The 23,335-nt window shown below is 35.7% G+C and overlaps 2 protein-coding genes and 1 pseudogene across 3 annotated transcripts; 2 read left to right on the top strand and 1 right to left on the bottom strand.

Annotated features, from left to right (window-relative positions):
• The first annotated feature begins 4,361 nt into the window (after window positions 1-4,361).
• Window positions 4,362-5,190, top strand: LOC120161019 (protein GLUTAMINE DUMPER 3-like). Its single transcript, XM_039171355.1, has one exon. The coding sequence runs from the start codon at window positions 4,372-4,374 to the stop codon at window positions 5,008-5,010; it is 639 nt and encodes a 212-aa protein (XP_039027286.1). The 5' UTR covers window positions 4,362-4,371; the 3' UTR covers window positions 5,011-5,190.
• Window positions 5,191-7,792: 2,602 nt separating this feature from the next.
• On the top strand, window positions 7,793-8,941 carry LOC120161691 (zinc finger protein CONSTANS-LIKE 4-like). 2 transcript variants are annotated; one of them, XM_039171939.1, is made up of 2 exons: window positions 7,793-8,540; window positions 8,621-8,941. In XM_039171939.1, exons 1-2 carry the CDS (start codon window positions 7,863-7,865, stop codon window positions 8,924-8,926), a joined length of 984 nt encoding a protein of 327 aa, XP_039027870.1. In that variant the 5' UTR covers window positions 7,793-7,862; the 3' UTR covers window positions 8,927-8,941. The 2 variants fall into 2 exon arrangements, with proteins under 2 accessions (XP_039027870.1, XP_039027929.1); XM_039171998.1 differs by having other exon boundaries at window positions 7,793-8,544; window positions 8,625-8,941.
• A 10,240-nt stretch (window positions 8,942-19,181) lies between these two features.
• LOC120161123 lies at window positions 19,182-21,890 on the bottom strand (annotated as a pseudogene).
• Window positions 21,891-23,335: the final 1,445 nt, after the last annotated feature.

Raw genomic sequence — 23,335 nt, 5'->3', positions numbered from 1 at the left:
AAGAAGACCGAAGGGCAACGGGAAGCCACGTGCTAATTCAAATTCCGAACTACGGCTTCAATTTCATATCATTTCAAGATGAACTCGACTTCACGATGGAGGAGTCATCCGTAACTCAATTCGACAGGGAGTTATTGAAACATCAGAGTTAATTTTCAACTCCACTGAACGAAAAGTGTGTCTTTTAATCTTTGTCCTATCCCCGTTACATGACTATGGGCAAAGAGGGGCAGCTGTCAACACACCTTTTCGTCCTACTAGGATTCAAACTCCTAAAAATAGGATAAAATTTTACTAGGATTCAAACTCCTAAAAATATGATAGAGTTCTACTATTATTTAAACTCCTAAAGATAGGATCCACAAACATTATAAATAGTCATTGTAACTCACTATTGTAATAGATTCGGATGAGGATATACGAAATACCAAGCAAAAAATTACAAGCAACTCGTAGCCATTTTTCGAAGCATTTATATTTTGAAAGGTAAAATTCATACATTCGCATGTTATTTTTCCTTACCCTTGCTGTGTTTTGATTTCGAAAGAAAACTGAGAGAAGTGTTTTTGGCCGATGAACGAGGCGTTTTCGAGATCTATTTTTGTAGATCTAGTCCCCGAGGCTTGTGTTTTTGAAAAACTATTCGGATTTTTATAAACGGGTCGTGTGGATCCGCGTGTTTTATCGTTTTTTTCTTCGTTTGACTTTTAATTTTGACCCCTAATTCATTTTTTATTTTAATTTAACCCTTATTATTTATATGTATATATTTTATTTATTTATTTGTTATAATTTTTTTTTTCATTTTTCTTTGCGTTATATTATATTATTTTCCTATTATATATATATATTATATTATTATTTTTATCTATGTTTACTTATTTACTATATTTTTTTACTATATTTTCCTAACGTTATATATATATATATTCTTACTTTATTTTATTTTATATTTCTATGATTACTATTTTTTTAGTTAATATTATATGTATATTTATTTTTCATTTATTTATTATTATTATTACTATTTAGTATTTTATTATATTATACATACATTTTTATATTTTTATATATTTTTTTTATTATTTTATTTATACTATTTATTTATTTTCATTATAATTTTAATTTTTTGTTCTTATTATTATTTTTCTTTTTTTAAAAAAAAAATACTTTACCTTTTTTATTCTTTTTGTATATATATTTTATCTTCATTTATTTTATTTTATTCAATTTCATTTTTTTTATCCAATTATTTTATGTTTATTATTATTGGTTTCATTTATTTCCTTAGTTTACTCTTTAGTTTTGTTACTTTCTTTTATTATTATTATTTTCTTTTAAAATCTTATTTTTTAAGGGTATTTCCGTAAACACATTAAGGGTAAGTAATTCGGATCAAATTTTACCTTTTAATTTAACTTGCAATTTTCTTAATCAAAGACAACTGGAAATTACGTAGTATCGAAATGACGGTTCAAGGGTGCTAATCCTTTCTTGACCGTAACCGACTCCCGAACCTGACACATCTTTGGGAAGACGCAGATCAGGTAAGAAATAGGGTATCCGATCAACCCATTTGTTTTAAATAAATGATCGGTAGCGACTCCAATCCACATTTTTCAAGTTCAAGCCCAATTCCAAAGCTCAACCGAAAGACGGTTGCAACAGTACGAAAAGGAAAAGTTGGGTCATTCTGAACAGTATAACTAATGTACCAATGACAGATAGGAATCGGAACGGGACGCTCATTACCATATTTCATGTCGTTGGGTTACTTTCATCAGCGACAATGACCCCACCCATCACTTGGTTTAATTATTTACCACTACCCTCGTAGTTGAAGCTGAGGCCGAAACGCAATAGACCAACACTGGTCAAATATCTTCCCTTACCTGTAATCTGTGAATAACTTAGTGGCGACCGTGACGTCAATCAATGCTAGTCAATGCAAAATCATTGTCAGAATGATGAGTTTACCAATGACCAATATAAGGGTTTGGTGGCTGCTGCAAATGCAATCGTTGGTCCAACTAGATTTCACGGGCTAATTAACCTATTTCCTGTGACTCAACTAAATTTGCTTCACTTAATGTCCAGGTTGGACTCATTTGGTCTTTGCACACTTCACATGTCATTGACTCTTTTAAACCATGCATGCAAACAGATACTTTTGGCATTGACATGCTGTGTTCAATTTGAAAGAAAAAACCTGACCGTTTGGTTCTTTCCGACCAATCTAATTAAATGCTAATCGGTACAGCTAATGTAAGATAGGGAACGTAATGAGAATAAATGACAAAGCTATTGAGCACGAAATGAATGGAAAGCCACAATATATTGTTGGCATCCCCATTGCCACCCACTTCACCCACAAAGTTAATGCTTCCATTATTTATCTTCTTTATTAGTATTAATTAAATGATTGTGGTTGAGTTCAGCAAATTGTACTTAGTGCCCCTAAGATATGGTATAGACCCCCCGAGGTGTACATCAAAGATGCAAGTGTCTCCCTCCCTCCCTCCTATAATTACTTGCACAGTGGATTAATTGAACACTCTTTTTCAATCATCTTATGCTTTGAAAGTAAAGAACAATGCACTCTATTTTCTAAAAAACAATCAATTGTCTTTAATTATTATAATATTTATTTGACAAATTGGCATGAATAAAGGAAGGGTCTATTTACAAACCACAATCTCCCGAGTATTATCATTAGTGTCATCAGCAACTAAGTCAATATGCTGCTACCATAATTATATACTTGGTTCGACTAAAGAATGTTGTTTCACAATCAAGCACAATAAATCAAGTTTTCATTTTCTGTCAGCAAGTAGCAGCAACGTCAGCGGATTATATCCAAATCGATTGATTTTTTTTATTCCATCTTAAGAACACGGCCATGAGATTTGTTTCTTTGATCTTATTTACGTATACTCATGTTGTGTGGCACTTGAAGCATCGATGCCCTTTTGGATTAACATGAATCTAGCTTGAATAGACAAATTTTGGGCACTGAACATTAGGAGTTTTAGTAAGAAGAATTTGAGATTTGCATTTTTGCAGAAGATAATATATATTGGATTAAGGGATTTATATTTTATGAATAGAGAATCAAGCGTTCATGCGAACGTGAAGGGTCCATTAAGGTCCCCATGCAAGGTATCAATAAGAGTCTGGCTGTGTATCGTAGATATTAAGCAGGAGATCATTTGACGTCGGGAGCTTGGCCATATGGTCAGCAGCGAAATTTGCTTTCCTTCGGATAGCCGAAAATTCAACAGTCCAACTTTTAGAGCACAGTATAGCAATGTGGCAAACAAGGGAGAATGGGTTCTCCGAGGCTGGCGAGGAGAGGAGAACGAGAACATTAGAGCTGTCTGTTTGCACCACAATGCGATCAAGACCTTTGGCTCAAACTAGCTTTAGACCCTCGTAAATACCCCAAACTTAACGTCTATATTTACTTTTAGTACTTTTAAAGAATAGTTATTAATCTATTAAAGATATACTTTACTATAATCTATTTTTTTGAAACACACTATAATTTATTGATAATGCATAAGATACAAACCTATTATAGAAAACTATAATGTAAAATTTAAATTCCATAAGTATTGACATATTTGAATGAACTTAAATTATATGTTTTAAATTTTAAGCTCTAAGCATCAATCAAGCAATCTCAATAGTAAAAGAAATTTTGTTATTCTTTGAGATTCCAAACTCGGGCACAAAAAATATTAGGAAAGAGCTTTTAATGTCAAATAATTGAGATATTATACTATACTTAACTCATATTAATAATAAATAAATAAATTTTAAGTTCGAATCTCTAAATCATAAATCCTAAATCCGCATCCGCATAATTGAGATATATAATATAAATACAATTCATTTATAAACTAATCCCGGCATTTGTTTTAACTCTTTAAAGATTTGAAATGAAATAATAGAATCAGCATCCACCAACTTTCAGATCGGGTTAGATATAAGGAAACTTTTTAAGCTTAGTGTACTATTTTAAAATCTTAATGGCCAAAAACCAATAAACAAAATTGTCCATGGAAAATGCTAATGCCTAATATGCTTATACTCCCATGACACGTAGCTGCCATTGGTGGTTATTCTGGACCCACGTTTCTCTCGCCTTGAGGTTCGACCACAACGCACCATGGTCCATTAGGGTCACTTCCCGGATGCGAAGGATCTGAGCCAACATCGCTGCCATCGTTGTTTAGAGTGAAAAACAACAAGGGCCAAGTCCGTGACCTTAACCTAATAAACACAGATTTTTTTTTTAAAAAAAAGTATTTTTTTATTTCCCTCACTTTCCCTGCTTATAAATAACAGTCCTCACCTTCTCAGTTTTGCATGCTCACACTCTTCACCTTCTTCTCCTCTACCTCAACCAAACCACCACCTTCCCCATTAACGAGAAAATCGAAGTCTATAAAGAAACACTATAAGATGAGGCCTATCAACAGCGGTAACACAGTAGAAGCAGCAAGTATGCCCTCATTGTCACCGCCGGCAACGGCGCAGCCACGCTCTCCATGGCACTCGCCCGTGCCCTACCTCTTCGGAGGCCTAGCAGCGATGCTGGGTCTCATTGCTTTTGCTCTCTTGATCTTAGCTTGCTCCTACTGGCGACTTCCTGGTCGTTTGGACAACCACGGTGAAGGAGGCGACGCCGAAAGGGATGTCGAAAGTGGTGAAAACGAGGATGAGTCTACGAAGCCGGTGAAGGTTTACGAGGAGAAGATTCTGGTTATAATGGCCGGTGAGGAAAAGCCCACGTTCTTGGCTACCCCTGTAAGCACTAAAGCTTCCTCGTTCGGTGATAAAAACGGTAAGTTGGAGGACAAAGAAGGATCAGAGAAACCCGAAAGCGGCGAGAAAGTGAAAGAAGAAATGGGTGGTGATGATGGCAATGATCAATTGCCAACAATAACAGAGAACTCCGAAAACCACGAGAACCATGACAGCCAACCAACCCCAGACCAAAATTAAACCAGTGAGCTTAGCTGTTAGTTTCTTTAACCTTTTTAATTTGGTCTCTCTTTGCAGAGAGTGAGATTTTCCACTGTTCCCCCCCCTCTTCTTCTCCCACTTTTGTTTTAATCGATTTTGATAGTCGGAAAATGTAAATTTTAACGAGAACATTAATTAGACTCGAGTTCTCTTCCCAAATCACATCCAAATTCCATAGAACAAAGCATGTTCAAGCGAATTACAGAAGCAAACTCAAGTCGTAATCGGCCGAGAAACAAGAGAGAAGAGAAGAGCTAGCTTTAATTATTAGCCTGTCGTTGCACAAAAAAATTCAACCGTTTTGAGCCGTTTGCTAGTACAGATACAAAAATATGACGGGAATAATGATCTTTTTCGTTTTATGAATTATAAATTTCACTTTTAAAGTACTAATAAGAGGAATAAAGGAAAGGAAGAAAATGGGTGGAAATTAAAAGCACATATTCCTCATAAGAGTTGCAGTTTTAGTGCTGTGAAAAAGAATTCTGTCTTCCCCTGAAGAGGAAGGGCAAAGGGACACAAAGAGTAAGCAACTGTTTTCTGTAGCAAGCAGGAGACACGTGGCGAGACAATCCATTATAGCAGAACCTTAAGCGGCGACTCGACGCCACCATTTGTGTTTGTCTGAAATTTAACTCATCTCGTTTACTATTTCGCAATTTTCCAAGTGGGGATGCTGTACTAATTAGTCCAATGTCCGGTGTTCAACTGTCATGAAATCTAGTTGTTGCTTGGAAGAGAGAGACGCAACAGATGCCTACACAATGAGAAACGTCACCGAATTTAATAGTTTTTCGCGGAGAATGTGGTGTTGGATACCAGAAATAAGTCGCAACTGCTTTTGATTTAAAGGGATAAATTATAAACTTAATCACTTAATTTTATTAGTTTTTGTTTGGATTATTCAAATTTATAATTTAATTTTTATATTTTAGACACTGAATTTTTATCATTTTACTATTAAATAGTTAATAATTTTATGACATAACCGACAACACATAAATGACGTTTTAAAATTGTAAAGTGTGTACTAAAATGACGTTTTTAATCTTATAAAACTTTTTTTTTTTACATTTTCCCTTATTTTTCTCTTTTTCTCATTTTTTTTCTTTTTCTTTTTCATCTTCTATTCTCTATATGTTCAAGTTTCGATTACCATTCATCACAATCAATCGGACGGCAACTGTTTTGTCTTAAAATTTATCTTCAACCTTTTTTTATTATCTTAAACGTGAATTTGATGTGTGTTTAATAATAAAACATCCCAAAATTCAGGAATTGAAACTTCAACTTCCTATTTTATGAACTTCGTCATCCATCAATAGACAGAATCCAGATAAAAAATATATTGTTTCATATTCTAAAAGAAGCTTCTTCACTAATATACGATCTTCAATTCACGGTTGGTCTGTTATAATAGACGATTAAACGAAAAAAAGAAGATAAGGCTCGAGGGGATGACGAAGGGTGACTCGTAACGTGTTTAATTCAAGGAAAATTATAAAAATAATATTTAAAATTTAAGAAAACAATGATTTTTAAAAAATTAAAATTATTATAATTTATAAAATATTGATATTTTTCAATAAAGAAAAGATGGATGATTGTTAAAAACTTAAAATTAAATGGATATACCCTAGCACGGTTGTCCATAAAAAGCCAAATTTGGGCTCGGGTATGAGAAGTAAGGCCTTAATGAGCCGTATATCAAATAGGTTTAGGGCATTAACTTTCTCCGCGTTAAACAACAACAATAATGGGATTGTTATTGGATACTGATGAGCCATGATGATATATTTTTATTCAATTATTCAATAATAGATGACCATTTTATAATTTTTAATAGTCGAGAGATTTAACAAAGCAACACCTTATAATCGAAGGGCTATTTATAACTTTGGATAGTCAGGAGACTCAACAATGCAATTTCTTATAGTCGGGTGACCATTTGTGTACTTTACCAGAAAAATAATATTTTTAGTTTAAATTTTTTAAATTAAATCATTACTAATATATATTTTATTTTTTTAAAAATGCACTATATATATGTCAAGTTCTTAAGGTTGAAAATTGAGTTTGAATTGAATTTGAATTCAAACTTTAATCGAAATAAGTAGGAATGCTTCAAGTTCAAGTTTGTCTTAACTTGAATCAAATTTTAATTTTTGATTTTGAAATTAGTGAAATTTAATAATTTTAAATTTATAAACTGTCAAAATGAATAAGATTTAATTTTTATTTTTTAATTTAATCAAATTCAATAATACTCAAACTCTACTCATCTCTTTAACAACATCAAAACCCTTTCATCAAATTAAAGACACAATGCTACTTACCGAGCAGAGTTCATAATCTTCTAAAAAATTGAAAACCCCTTTATTGTTAGTATCATCAAATACAAAAATCACATTAAGAGATTGTTTGTTTGTCTCTTAATAGAATCATTCAGCGATGAATGTTAAATTGTTCATCATTCAACGCATTTGTTTCGCACCTCTAAATGATTCAGTGTCTAATGATTCAGTGCTGAATAATTCAACACAGAAGTACATTCTGAATGATTCAGATTCATTATCAAACAGCATGTCACATTCAGAGCCAATTCATGAGCCTCTGAATCATTCAACATTTGAATCATTTAACTCTTAATTATTCTGAAGTAAACAAAAAACCCTAAAGATAATATTTATTTGTATATAGTGTTTAATTTTCTTACACACGGGACCGGTGTTGCACTGTTACTCAACCTACCAAAAGTAGTTTCAGGAAAGCTGAACTCAGAAGCAAAGAAAGAGAGAAAACGGCAACTTTTAACAAAGTGAATTGTTGAAATGGCGTCCAAGTTGTGTGATTCCTGCAAATCAGCGACCGCGACTCTTTTCTGCGGGGCTGACTCGGCGTTTCTCTGCTCCAACTGTGACTCCAAGATCCACGCCGCCAACAAGCTCGCCTCGCGTCACGCACGAGTTTGGCTGTGTGAAGTATGCGAGCAAGCACCAGCTCACGTCACCTGCAAGGCCGATGCCGCTGCTCTTTGCGTCGCCTGCGACCGTGACATCCACTCCGCCAACCCTCTCGCTCGCCGACACGAGCGCCTTCCCATAACCCCCGTCTTCGACTCCGTTGGTTCCATCCCAGCCGTCACACTAAACGGGGTCGTTAACTTTCTGGACGAGAGTTACTTCCCCGACGATGACGTCAGCAGAGAGGAAGCCGAGGCGGCCTCGTGGCTGCTTCCAAACCCTAACTATAAGGTCGTGGACAACCCGAACGTGAACACGGGGCAGTACGTGTTCCCGGCGATGTACCCGTATCTGGATCCGAACTACGGGCATGGGGATTCGAAACTTGATGCCCAGGAACAGAACAGCTCTGGAACCGACGGAGTGGTCCCTGTCCAAAGCAAAAGTGTTCGAGCTCCGGCCGTCAACGATCACTGCTTCGACTTGGACCTCACCGGATCCAAACCCATTGCTTATGGTTACAACCCAAACTTTATAAGTCACGGTGTAAGCAAAAGAGCTTTGAAAATTTCGGAAGTCATTTTTTAATTAAAATCTGAATTTTGTTCTCTTGTATTGATTTGCAGGTAACATCATCATCGTTGGATGTCGGTGTGGTCCCAGACGGAAGCACGATGACTGACATATCAAACCCGTACAGCAAAGGGACAGAGTCAACACATCAGACGGTGGTGCAACCATCACCGGCGGAAAGAGAAGCGAGGGTGCTGAGGTACAGAGAGAAAAGAAAGAACAGAAAATTCGAGAAAACGATCCGTTACGCCTCAAGAAAGGCGTACGCAGAGATGCGGCCTAGGATCAAAGGAAGGTTCGCGAAGCGTACGGACACGGAAGTGGAAGCCGACCGCTTTGGAGCCGTGCCGTCGTTTTAAAGTTTACCCTCCCTTCCCCTCTCCGGTCGCCGGTGATAATGTTTTCATGTTAAATTTTGAAGCTTTTATATCTCACGTACCGGTAAATGCTTTTTGTCCAGGGGAGGAAGAAAGGTGTTTGTTTTGCAGGTTCTTAAAACAATGTTCATATTGTGCATGTAAGTAGACGTCGACAACAATGGGAACTCATCTTTACCATTGTCTTTGTACAAGTTTTTATCATGATGTAATTAGCGGCTCCTTTTTTCTCGGCTATTCCGCCTGCTTTTTATTTAGGGTTTAAACAAAACAAAAAGTATTGTTGTTACGATGGTGGTGGTGATTTAAGGAGTTTTTTTTAGTGGTGAAGGTATCTGAATCCGTCACTCCATTGGAGCATTGGCTTCGGAAATGTGATTATGTGGACCGTTTAATTGAATAAACAACTCATAACTAGTAGAGTGAGTCAATAAGGGTAAGTGCACCGTCTTTAATCTCTTTTATATTTTTGGATAAACTATATAAATGATCCCTTGACTATAGGATATTACTTTATTAAACCTATTAACTATTAAAAGTTACATAATGGTCTTTCGACTATAGGGAGTTGTTTTGTTGAGTTCATTGACTATTACAAGTTACAAAATGATCACCTGACTATTTATTATGCTCTAAACTCGTCATTTTTCATTAAAAAAATAACGGTTATCTGAGTTGGACGTTAACATGCTAATTAGGATATGATAGTCGTTTGATATTGTGAGATCAAATTTATCATATCTCAGCCAGTAGGTAAACGTACAACTCAGAATGTTGTCAAAATTTTTAACGAAAAAGGTCAAGTTTGGACCATAATAAATAGTTGTGTGATCATTTTGTAACTTCTACTAGTCAAAGGACTCAAAAAAACAAATCCCTATAATTGGAGGACTATTTTGTAACTTTTAATAGTCAAGTGACTTAATAAAAATACATTAATAGTCCCTAAGCCATAATTATTTGATTGTTTTGGTGCTTTTTATAAGATGTGTCCTTATTCTACATAACAAAAATAGATATCATTTTTATAAATAAATTCAGAAGGATGTTATGTTTACAAATGATTAAGAAAAATTGATATATTCAAATAATAAAGCTTCAATTATCAAGATATAATCAAATAATACGAAGTACTAACATAAATAATATTTATAAAATCAAATGATATTATATATAGTTAAGAAGTAATTGAAATAATACCCGTCACGATATGATTCAAGAAAAAATTAATCCAAACTCAAATAAAGACTTTGAAACAATAATATAGCGTAATAATATTTCATAATCTTTACTAGGCAATGATTATTGTCACGCCCTTGGAACTTCAACGCCTCGAACGTACATTTTTAGTCGCTTTCTATGTGATTGGTGTAAGTCAGTCTGAAAACAACCCAAACAAAGATGTTTAGATTCCCAACGGAAGCAAATAACAAGAGAACTAACACAAAAGCAAGACAAAAAAAAAACTTTGAGAGAATGCTATGTTAATTAAAAAAATGTTTAAGTGAGTACAAATGAGGAGGATAAACCTATATTTATAGTGGAAGATCCCCTCAATAAACAACAAAGATCTAAGTACATAAACGAACTAGATCGAATACAATCTCCTAAATCCCCCCAATTAAGAGATTGTGATTACAAAATCTTCTCTTAACTAAGGAAACTCTATTAAGCTAGTTATATGTTGCCTTAGATAAAATATTACAAAGTTTAAGGAAAGAATCATGAGGATTTTGCATTAAACCAAGGATCCTCCTGCCGTAAATGTGCAAGGCTCTTTATCTCCATGGAATGAGACAGTCTTCATGGGTTCAGGAAGGTCCAAAACGCCACTTAAGTAATCTTGGGCTACTTCTCGTGTGTTGACATCGGTTGTGGACTCGCGGTCCGTGACACTATCATATACCAAAAATATGTTTAATTGTGTTTAATAGTAACAGGTCAGAAAAATATAATTAATTATAGGCTTAGTACAAAAATAAATGCTTAAATTATGTCTCGAAAAAATAGTTTAATGTCGAAAGAATTTTTATTAAAAACATGTGTCTAAAGTTTTCTCGGTTATACTTTTAAATGCCTGCCATTTATTTTTTTAATAATAAAAAATATTGTTTTTAATTAAAAAATAAAATTACTTTATTTCTAAAAAAATCTAATTTTTATTGAAATTATAAAAAGCACTTTAAAAAACAAAATCTCTGATCTCAGTTGCATTATCCACTGTAGTCGGTCATCTCCAGCCACCATGGTCATCGCCGAACGGTCACCCATCCGTCGACCCCCACCTATTGATCAATCGTAGTCCTTACTGTCACCCAAAATCCCTAAATCTAAAATCCCCAATATCTAAATTCTTAATTTCCAATTTTAATTTCCTAACCCAAGCCATCTCTGGCTATCTATGGCTTTCATTGTCATTGTCATCGTCAAACGATTGGGTATTGATCGAAATTACACAGTGATTCGAATGATGACGACGATGTGACTTATGGACGTTAAAATCAACTGAAATCGACAAAGAATGACGACGGTATTCGACGAACATTTAAATGCTTTTTCACGACAAATTGTGGCATATTACGACAAAAATTCAATAGAGGTTTGATTAGGGGTCCCTGTTGATACTAATGATGGTAGCGGTGACGGTAATCGCTGGCCCGCTGGCGATATGGAAAGGGAAAGGGGGAAGGAGAAGGGAGAAAGGGGAGAGAGCATAGGAACGAGGATTCTTTTTTTTAATACAAAAAAATAATTTTTTTTATTTTTAAATAAATTCTTAAAATTATCATAACGTGACATTTTTCACTTAATAGAGATATTTAACAGCGGTTAACATCCAGACACCTAAAAATATAACGTTTGAAACATTAGACGCCTATATTTAACGAAAAATCCTTGGACACTAAAATATTTTTTGAAGCATAATTTAAACATTTATTTTGGTATTAAGTATTAATTATATCATATTTGTTATCTTTTCTCATCTCTTTCACGGTCGTCAAATAATTGATGACGAACTAGAAAATGCATTGAACACGTTAGAGGATAGAGAAATCTGTTTTAGAAAAGCGATTCAACAACTAACAGTGAGTTTGGTGGTTGAAGAAGATACTTTATTTGGAGATTCGATTCGATTGTTACAATAAACAATTAAACATACACTTCATGCCTTGGGGACCAAGCTCAATATTCCTTGCGTCGCACACATAATTATAAAAAATGTATATATATGGTTAGAATCTAATTATATAAATTTATATTTTTTTAAGATTGATGGACGGAGATAAATCAAAGAGAAAATAACCTCAGTGACCAAAAATCCCATATAATATACGATTTTAACCAACTTTTTCCGGATTTGCCAAAATGACCAACAAAATCGCAATGCGATCGCTAATTCGCAACGCGATCTCCATTATCGCAAATCAGTTTCCAGATTCGCAACGCGATTTTCCAATTTCGCGATGCGATTTTCCCAATTCACAATGCGAATAAGTAAATTGCAATGTGAATTTGGAAAATCGCAATGTGATACTGACTATCGCAACGCGATAATACAAAATCGCAATGCGATACTGACTTTCGCAACGCGATTCTGACTTTCGCAACGCGATTCTGACTTTCGCAACGAGATCAACATGTAGTCAATGCAAGGAAAGTGGTCATACAAGGTTGACATGTGGTTCACCAGTGCCATCACAATCATCTTTTCCTCTACCAAAATATGGATCCTCATCAAAATCCAAAGCTCATATAGTGTCAAGCATAAGGCAATCAAAATCGCAATCATCTTCAAAATCCCAATCACAACCGGCTTCACCTTTTGAGACTGTTGACTTAGGTGATTTTTAAATGCAAACGTTGTATTATGTGTATTTTATGTGTGCACTTTTAACATTTTCATTTAGGCATGTATTAGTAACTTGAGTTTGAACATTGCTATGATCTGTTCAGTTGTTATCACTTATTAGACATTCATTTGACTATCGCAACGCGAAAATGGCAACCGCAACGCGAAAATGGCTATCGCAACGAGAAAATCGCAATGCGAAATGAAAATCGCATTGCGATTTTCTCGTTGCGATTTTCATTTCGCATTGCGATTCTCTCGTTGCGATAGTTAGTTTCGTGTTGCGACAGTCTGTTTTGCCTTCAACATAATGCAGATTGAAAATCAACAAATCAACTATTACATTTCAATCATTTAAACAAGCACAAATAAGAATTATGTACACATCAATTAAACAAATCAACATTTACAAATCATTTTTTACAAATCAATTAAACAATCAAATAATAATAATAATTCTTATTTCCTCATCAATTATTGAATCAATGAATCAACTTTTGCACCCGTACATCCATTTCACGCAGCTCACTTAAGGATTAACCTGCATAAACCAAACATTTGCTCAAACAAGACTTCCTACACATCTAAAACCTACAAACAACAAATTATTGAATTCTAGGTACTTAACCAAACATTTTCAAACCAAAAGGAGTATATATGTTAACGAAACTTGCATTTGACTTACCAATTAACAATTGATACTTTCATAACGTGGATGCAGGTAGGCAGCGTCTCGAATATATTGCTCTAGCCATATAATGCCGAAACCACAAGCCTACTGCAGCTCTATCTCTATCGGTGGGAGGTAGAAACTCTGTGCTTCCCGTCGTCAAACGCGCCAAGCACATGTATACGAGAGGACCACAATCCCCTCTGGCTCCCAGCGATTGTTGTGGCACGGTCTCATCTCTGACAACTGTGACATTGAACTTCTTTGGCTTCTTGTGTCCAGAATGAGTCCAATAATTAATCCCATCCAAGAATTTAGCCAAATGAGAGCTCCATCCCTTGATAATATCTCTCAAATCAGACAGTGATATGTACTTTATCATGCTATCATATACTATTATCTTCAGGGATGGAAGCTGAAGTTGGACGAGAAGCCAATGACGAACGTTCCAAAACAGGGATAAACACCTGCAATCATAAGTAATAATTCATTTATTTGCGCACTTATTTTATGAACACCTTTAAAAAAATTTAAAAAATAAACACTAACCTTATCGACCTCCCACCATGCAGGATAAAGTTTAGTTTGTCCATTGCCCAACAAAAATGATTCATCTCGTTGATTCTTCAAGTGAACTGCGTCCTTATTATTAGAAGACGTGACACCCACGCATCGATATGCTGTTTTACAAAAAAAGACATATATTAGTGAATTACATTAATTTTTAAAAAAATTAATCAAAATCATATATAAGACAAATATAAGACTTACCTCCCCATCGAAATAGCCACTGTCTTCAACCCCTAATAACACACCTCACCAAGACCGATTAAGCAACAAATACATCTCATCGTTGAGTTTTCTTATGTCAGTGTAACACCCTTGGCTCCGCTCATGTAGATAAAAATCAACTGCGGTCTTAGCCCAAAGGGTATTATCCAGAATTGTTTCCGGTAGTTGTATCCTCTCCACTTCAGATACCGGAAGGGTACTAGCCAGTAACTCATACGAGAGCCAACTCTCATCCATCATGTCCGGCAACGGTGGGGGTTTCTCAATAATTCGATATATTACCCCATGTGAATCAAGCTCTGGAATGGTGTGAGGGACCTCTTCAACAATGACAGTGGCCTCTTGAATGGTGGGGGGACTCTTGAGGGATGATAGGGGCCTCTTGAATGATTGGAGGGGACTCTTGAGGGATGACAGGTGAGTCGGGCTTCTTCTTGCGGAGTCTTCGCACCATTGGGGTGAACGGAGACGTAATAACACGTGCACGTGTCTGATGCGTGAACTCCGTCGTGCAAGGAAAACCCGATGTAAATCATCCACCTTATCGGCCCGCTAAAAAAAATTAATACATAAATCAGTAAAATTAATATCATAGTTCACAAAATGCATCAGATAACATTCCAGAAGTAAGCACTTATATAAACATTTAAAAGGACAACATATATAAACATTCAAAAAGAAGAATAGTTTACTTTCGCAACACGAAACTTACTTTCGCAACGCGAAAATGACTATCGCAACGAGGAAATGACTATCGCAACGCGGAAATGGCTATCACAATGCGAAATGAAAATCGCAACGACAAAATCGCAACGCGAAATAAAAATCGCAATGCAATTTGTGTTTCGCGTTGCGATTTTGTCGTTGCGATTTTCATTTCGCATTGCGATTTTGACGTTGCGATTTTCATTTCGCATTGCGATAGCCATTTCCGCGTTGCGATAGTCATTTTCGTGTTACGAAAGTAAACTATTCTTCTTCTGCAAATTGAAAATTGAATGGATTGCATTACTTCAACCAAAAGACAAAAACAAAACCAAAAACAAATACTAACAAAAACAGTTTAACAGTATTGGCAGCAACCGAATGAATTTATTAAGCAATCTAAGTGAAATGGTTAATCTAAGTGAAATTACGAGTAAATTTATCATCAAATTAAATATGAAAAATCTTAAACTTACCTCATTGCGTAGAGTATGAACCTCATTCTGCAACGATGCTACCATCTCACGTAGAGCGGCTACCTCACCGCGTAAAGTATACACCTCAACACGCCATGCACCATCGTCTTTGCGTAAAGTACCGACCTCCTCACGCAAGGCATTGACCTCATCACGTAAATCCCCTAACTCATCCCGTGGAGGTGGAGGTGGAGAACAGGGAGATAAACGTCGTGACATCTTTGCCGGTCGCCTATCTTGCGGTGATGGTGGAGAAGAGACTCGATGATGTGACAGAATAGGTGATGGCTCTGGGTGAGATGATAGCTCTGGGTGAGGTGATGACTCCCGAAGTGGAGGCTGCTCATCATCCGTGCCATAAAAAAAACGCTTACTAGCTTGCCACCAATCAGTGGCAAGCTCAGCTTCTGTGGGTGTCAGCCTCTGTAATGGAGTGTTGGCCTCCTAACAATATAAAAGCTCAAACAAAGTTAAACGTGTACTAGTAATAACTTGTTTATAAACATATGGTAGTATTTATGTTAACTTACATTATTTATACCGTAGTAAATCTTCCCATTGCAAGGTCTAAATCCTCTTCCAGGAAATAGCCCTGAGAATATCATTTGAAGTTTTTATTGCATATGTCTTCATGGCGGGAAAGGCCTCAAATATCCAAATCTACAAACAATATAATAACAAACATTAGTAATTGTTAAATAATTACTTATAATTTTGGAAACATTATATAAAAATTATTACCTTAAAGGCCCAAATAAAGCCTGTCAAAGTGTATTTGGAACCATCGCCATGTAAACTTTTTCGATCATCCAAGGTAGACGATAACTTATTCCATGTAGCTTTCCATAAATACGAGCCCCACGGAAACAGGTTCCACGTATTTAGGTCTTCTACCAATTTGATTAGATCATTCAGAATAGGTTGTCTGGCCTCTCTGCCTAAAAAGCCGGCATGCAAAAGTATTAGAAGGCATACTCGGACAACATCGACGTCATCCATCCAAGTAAAACCATCTTTCTTATTCAATAATATCGTCAGGTCTTCCACGTGTAGATTCGGCCTCTCCAGCTCAGGAAAAACCCGAGATAACCATGATGGGGCGGGTAATGTGTCTAGTGTACCGACCTACATCATCGTGTCCGAAGCGTAGACGGTGATTAAGCAAAACTCCTCCCGCCCAAAACACGTATAGGCCGGTGGAAAATCAAATAATATCTCTTCATCACGACGTTGTATAGTATCTGGTAGATCCCTAGTCATGGTTTGAAGAAACAGGTGTGTCAACATCGCATCTCCACCGGGATGTTGTACTTTCAGCCATGGCCCGAAGCAAGTATCCTCACACATTTTTCTACGTGCAGGTGAAAGCTTCGACGCAATTGTTTTGGCCAGGCTGACTTTATTTCTTAAGGTCAATTGAGCCGAATAAAAGTTATACAAAAACAATAAACATACTAAGTTAGATATACCAAAAACTACACTGTGAAGATATACCAAAAACAATAATAAACATAAAGAGTAGTAGTTTATTCTTCAAACTTAAATTTGCAACACTGTGAATTTCTTATTTGTCTTTGTTTTTTGGTTGAAGTAATGCAATTCATTCAAGTTTCAATTTGCAGAAGAAGAATAGTTTCTGAAAATGAAAATCGCAACACGAAAATGACAATCGCAACGCGAATTTGACTATCGCAACGAGAGAATAAAATCGCGTTGCGATTTTATCGTTGCGATTTTCATTTCGCGTTGCGATTCTCGGTTGATTTAATAAGCAATCTAAGTGAAATGGTTAATCTATTATTGAAATTACCAGTAAACTTATCATCAATTTCAATATGAAAAACCTAATAATAATGCAAAAATTTCAAAAAGAAAATAATTAAAAAAACTAACCCTCGGTGGTTGATTTAGTTGATTTTCCATTTCTGATTGTGAGGGTGGCTCTGAGAGATGGAGATAGACGGATTTCGCCGGAGATGGGGATGGGGATGGATTTCGTCGGAGATGGGGATGGGGATGGATTTCGTCGGAGATGGGTGAGAGAGTGAGAGATGGAGATGGGACTGAGTTGTGATTTTAGGTTTTAGGTTATGAGTTGCGATTACGGGATATTGTGGACGGTTCAGTGTTCCAATATATTCATATTCGTGTTTAGAATTTGAAAATAAAATACGCGTTGCTATACTAATGGCGCTTTGAAAATCGCATTGCGATTATGTATTATCTCGTTGCGAAAGTCAGTATCGCGTTGCGAAAGTAAGTATCGCGTTGCGAAAGTCAGTATCGCGTTGCGATTTTGTATTATCGCGTTGCGATAGTCAGTATCGCATTGCGATTTTCCCAATTTGCGTTGCGATTTACTTATTCGCATTGCGAATTGGGAAAATCGCAACGCGAAATTAAAAAATCGCATTGCGATAGTCATAATCGAGTTGCGAATCTGGAAACTGATTTGCGATAATGGAGATCGCGTTGCGAATTAGCGATCGCATTGCGATTTTGTTAGTCATTTTGGCAAATCCGGAAAAAGTTGGTTAAAATCGTATATTATATGTGATTTTTGGTCACTGAGGTTATTTTCTCTAAATCAAATGATGAGATTAACAATAAGAGATAAGAAGTGGTTAGAATCTAATTTTATAGTTTTATATCTTTTTAAGATTGATAGACGAAGATAAATCAAATGATGATAACAATAGGATATAAGAAGATATTAACTGGAAAACTCCGAAGAGTTAATCTCAACATTTGATTTTCTCTTATTCAATGATCTTAAAAATAAGTAAAACTAAAATCTAAGTATAAATAGATCCTAATAATGTATATATATATTAGTAATACTCGGACAGAAACTGCAATAAACAATACAATTAAAGATACAGTTCAAGCCTTGGACCAGTATCAACATTCCTTGCATTGCACACATAATTATCAATATATATATATCTAGTAATACTCGAACAGAAACTGCAATAAACAAAGCCATTTGATCAATTATTTAACAGCAAGGCATGGAAGATGAACTCTTCTTCGCTCTCTCTCTTTTGTTTTCATGGAGAAACAATGGTGTTAAACAAATTAGAGGGCGATCAAGAAGCTAAATAAAAGGTTTCGCTAGCTCGTCCTAGGTCATGGCAAAAAGGTCCATTCTTTCTTGATGCTCGGCTGTTACTTTTATGTTAGCGTGTCATTAATGCTGGTTTGTTATCCAGGATTATGTTTTTCACTTTGATTTTTAGTTGGGATTTAGGATGATGATGATGATGATGAACATCAAGGTGGCTGCTTTGCCTTGTTGACTCTTCTTGATGATCTGAATCCTCTATTATCAATTTTCTTTTTCTTTTATTGTTAAATAAAATTTTATATAAAAATATATATTTATTAAAACTTCAACGTTTATTACGTTTTCAATGATGCTCTCAGTAGTAAATCCGCTCTTAGTGGTTAAAATGAGTATTCTTCTCCCTAAATATCTTAAGTATGTCTTATGCTGTGTGTATAATTAAAAAAATTCTAAACATATGATATCTCATAATCATTTTATATTATTAAAAAAATGCTATTAATAGTGTTTACTTGACGATTTAAACTCTATTATTTCAATTCTTTTGAATAAGTCCTTTTGAATGATTAACTGAGGTGAATGTTTATATTTTTACCTACTTGATGTAACAATGTTAAGTGTACTCCACAATTAGAACTTTTACTACATTTACAACACACATAAGTGGGCTTTTATCTTTTTAAGTCTTGGAAGCCCTTTACACGTGCACATCGTCTATGTAACAGAGGTAATGTACATCAGTAGCCTTTTTTCCTCATACATACCCGTGCAAAACCTAAAACTTGGGTGGCAAGCAAGGGTTATGATTTGCTTACGCAGAAACATTGCGAGGAGAACCAGCTTCATTGGCAGAAGCGTTGGCAGAAGAACCTCCTTGATTGGCCATGAAACGGACCACCAAACAAGTGATGTTATCTGCACTACCCCTCTGGGATGCTTGAATCAGCTGCTTTGCTGCTTGCTCAGGATCCTGTATTGGCTTTACAATTGCCACAGCCTCCTGATCGAAGGCAAAGCTTGCAGTTATTAACTACGCTTGTTTCTTCGATTGCCTTTAAGTAAGCAAACTGTTTCCTACCTCATTTGATACAACGTCCCACAGTCCATCGCTTGCAAGTATAAGGAACTCAAGAGAGCTGTCAACCTTTTCCTCCTGCAATCTCGAAAAGTGATATCGGATTAGAAAACACTCAAAATCAGTAGAAATCCTAGTACAAAATTAAAATTTAATACCCATATAAATCATAATCATCTGGAATCCTACATAGTTTTCATGCTGGGTTTGTGCATTACAGGTTTCTATCTTAATTATGCTGCACGATTTACATCTCAGGAACTCAAGCTTATTTCAACCAAGTCTTCCAACCAGACCTGAATTTCTGGATCAGCAACTACATACTGCTTTAAGTGCCTGTCACCAAATGCACGAGAAACAGCAAGAACACCTCCCACTCTCCAAGTTCCTACAGAGATAGTTTCAGCCACAATAAAAGAAGAATTAAAAAGAGATCAGTATGGCATGTATAAGGAACTCAAGACAGGAAGGAGAAATGGATAGATGTACACCAGCCCACATGACAAACCCTCCTGCATTCTCAATCCGTTGTCGCTCATCACTTTGATCGGGCTTGTGATCGCGAGACACAGCAATAGCTGAATGAGGACATACAATAGACAAGCCATGTATAAATTCAATTCAGCAATCAAATAATCCATTAACAAGATAAACAACAAATTCACAAGTACAATAAATGGGTGAGGGCAATTATATATGATTACATTGTTTTAAAACGTTTGAAGTTATACAGAAAATATATAGAAGCCTTGTGAGTTTTTCATGTTCCAGGTAAAGCCAAAGCCAACTTCATGTGTTGTCAGAGATGAGATGAAAATAAAAGAAAGAAAAAGGGAAAAAAAAAACCCACGACTCTTACCATTGCCTCCTCTGCAGATAACAGCTCGGGAATCACCAACATTTGCAACTAGCAAACGGTCACCGACAAGTATAGCAGTTGAAGCAGTCGATCCAGCATCCCTATTCTGGTTATTTTCTGACTTTAAAAATTCAGAGTCTGTGTGATTGTATGCATCAGCTGGAGGTTGGAAACAATTTCAAAGACAAGTTAACAAATGACCAGCCCACTAGAAAAGTCACAACCATATGATACAGTAATTATAAGTGAATACCTATAGCAGACTTGGTGTCAGATATGAACTTTGGATGCTGATCAAATTACTAAAAAGGTGGCGCTTCACATATTCAGCAGCCCGTACACCTCCGTGACCTGAAAAATCATGCTTGTAAAGATTGATTTAACCAATTTGCAACTAAACATAACTAACCAGCAATTGCAGTTTTTACATTACTTGGCGAAGATATGATTTTCATTGTTGCATGGTAAAACCAACTACTCTATGGCAGAGTATAATGTCACAAACTGCCTCAATATAAAATTTATAGTTTACCAAGGTAATGCTCCATCCTAAGCCAATAACAGCCTTAAGAAATGGCTTCAAGGACTGCTACCACAATGACATTGGAGCACATAACATATATCAGAATCTGCATAAATTCTTTTCAGATGCATTCTCCGCATTTAGACTACCGTGTATCATTACAAGTTGGTATAGGAGATTATTGTCCGGCAATCTTAATCACTTAAGCATACAGATTAGAGCAAGATTAAAGGGGCAAGGCTTAATTTTAAAACAGAAGAGATCGTGAACAGAGAAAAAGAATTACCAACCGAAGGAAGGGTACAGCAAAGGAGATTATTGATCCCTCATACACACTCTTTAAAGCAGATATAACAACCACTAGATGTTACAAAGTATTTACCTATATGTTAGTAAGTTATGCATTTCATGCTTGCAAGAGCGTGTGTAAGAGTGAAAGATGCACAAGAGTTAGAATATACCATCAAATACTCCAAAAAGGCCAACTATCTCTCCATCAACACCATCAATCATAGTTTCGTAAAAATCCTCCATCGAAGACTCTTCCCTGGGGAGCTTGCATAGCCATAGCTGAACTTTCCATTGACTGTTGCCAGAAAATAGGGGAAAATTTTAATTTAGATATTGTCCAATCATTGCATCATTTAACAATTATTTAAGTTCAATAAAAATATGGCAAAAATTGGGGGTAGTAATTTGCAAATAAAAAAAGAGCATCAATTGAACAAAATTTTAGATAAAGGCAAAGAACAATGACAGAAGAAGAAAGGCAGCAACCTAAGCCCTCCGCCACAGACAGGTCGAACTTCATGAACCTGGCTTGAAGATTGCAAAACCGAATTCAGATATCCCATACTATGACTGAAGTTTATCGAATTTGACGCTTTAGCCCTTGTATCCAAATCAGGAAATAGCAAAAACATGTGCATTCGACAATATAAATTTTAGCAGATGAGAAAAGGAAAAATCAGCCTTCAGATTTGGAGGATCATCTTTAAATTGAGCCAGCTATGAATCATAACCTGCAAAAAATAAAAATTGCCAGAGCCAAATTCAAGACCAAGTTTGAACTGCATAGATCGTAATTCATAACCTCTCAATCTCGTGCATAACATTTCAATAAAGCCTCAATAAACACAACTAAATAAAAAATTAACTGAAGGCGAACCTATCCAAAGCAATAAATGAACGTTTAGTTTGTAATACCTCGATGAATGAGAAGGAAAAGGGGAAATGAAATGAAATGCATAATAACAATTGTGAAGGGGGAAGGGGAAAAGGCAAAGTAAGCTCATAAAAAGCGTTTTTATAGGGAGAAAAGACGAGACTTACAAATGGAGATTAGCAGCTGACGGTTTTAAAGAGATGAAATGATTTTTCTCTCTGTTTGGTTACCGGCTGGAGTCAGGAGAAGTAATAACTGAAGTCGGGGATGGACCAAGTCCACCCAACTGCCCTTATTTAGGTGGTTGATCGTTGAAGCATACAGGTGGTGCACATGCAGAGGAGAAACAGTACGTCCCTTTGTTTTTATTTTTAGAGTAAATACTCTTTTAGTCCTCAACTATTTATGTGATTCTATTTTGATTGCTTATCTATTTTTTTTTTAAATCATACATGTACGTTTTTGTTCCATTTGATAACCTGTTGTTAAAACTAATCAGAACTACTTATGTGACGTTCTTTATTTTCTCACTGATGATGTGGGATTACATTATGATAATATGTCAGTATCATCATTAATTTTTTTAATGATTAGTGATCAAAGTATAACAAAAATATAAGTTTAATTATGATTTTAAAAAAATAATTGAGTGACCAAAATAAAAATATGCATATAGTTGACTACTACATACAAAACTAAGCATATAGTTGGTCACCCAACTATTATTTAATTTTTTTATTACTCAATTATTTCTTTTAAAATTATATCTAACGTTACATATAGATTCTTTTTTACTCACCCGTCTTTAAAAAGTAACAATGTTATTGATGTATCATTTTAATTAATTTTCAATACTAACGTAATATTGGGGGAAATATTATCCATCGTTGCCTCTGGGAGCCTCTGATCCTCTTGAGGGGTCTGATCCTCTTGAGGGGTGCCCCTCCTTACTCGTCTTTTTTTGGTTCCGCCTTCTCAAATTAAAGCCCCCAAGCTACGGTTCAGGAGTTCACTACACAGGCGGGAGGATGGAACCTTGACCAGCTTAATTATCTCTTGATGAGGATCTCATTCAGTGGATTCGTGTGTGCCGTGGCCAAACGATGCTGTGGCGCCATCAACCTAATGGCCGATGTACGATCCATTCAGCTGCTGCCATCTTACGTCAAGAGGATAAGTCCTTAAATGATAACATTTGGGGTTTTGCGT

Source organism: Hibiscus syriacus, unplaced genomic scaffold, assembly GCF_006381635.1.
Source record: "Hibiscus syriacus cultivar Baekdansim isolate YM2019G1 unplaced genomic scaffold, ASM638163v2 tig00000324_pilon, whole genome shotgun sequence".
Taxonomy (NCBI): domain Eukaryota; kingdom Viridiplantae; phylum Streptophyta; class Magnoliopsida; order Malvales; family Malvaceae; genus Hibiscus; species Hibiscus syriacus.
The sequence above is the reverse complement of the archived record's forward strand: the minus strand, read 5'-3'. Positions and strand labels throughout refer to the sequence as shown.

Excerpts from the sequence above, each read along its gene's own strand:
- LOC120161019 (XM_039171355.1), top strand. The coding sequence starts at position 4,372 with ATGCTCACACTCTTCACCTTCTTCTCCTCTACCTCAACCAAACCACCA.
- LOC120161691 (XM_039171939.1), top strand. The coding sequence starts at position 7,863 with ATGGCGTCCAAGTTGTGTGATTCCTGCAAATCAGCGACCGCGACTCTT. Across the intron at positions 8,541-8,620 it reads CAAACTTTATAAGTCACGGT|GTAACATCATCATCGTTGGA; the intron begins GTAAGCAAAAGA and ends ATTGATTTGCAG.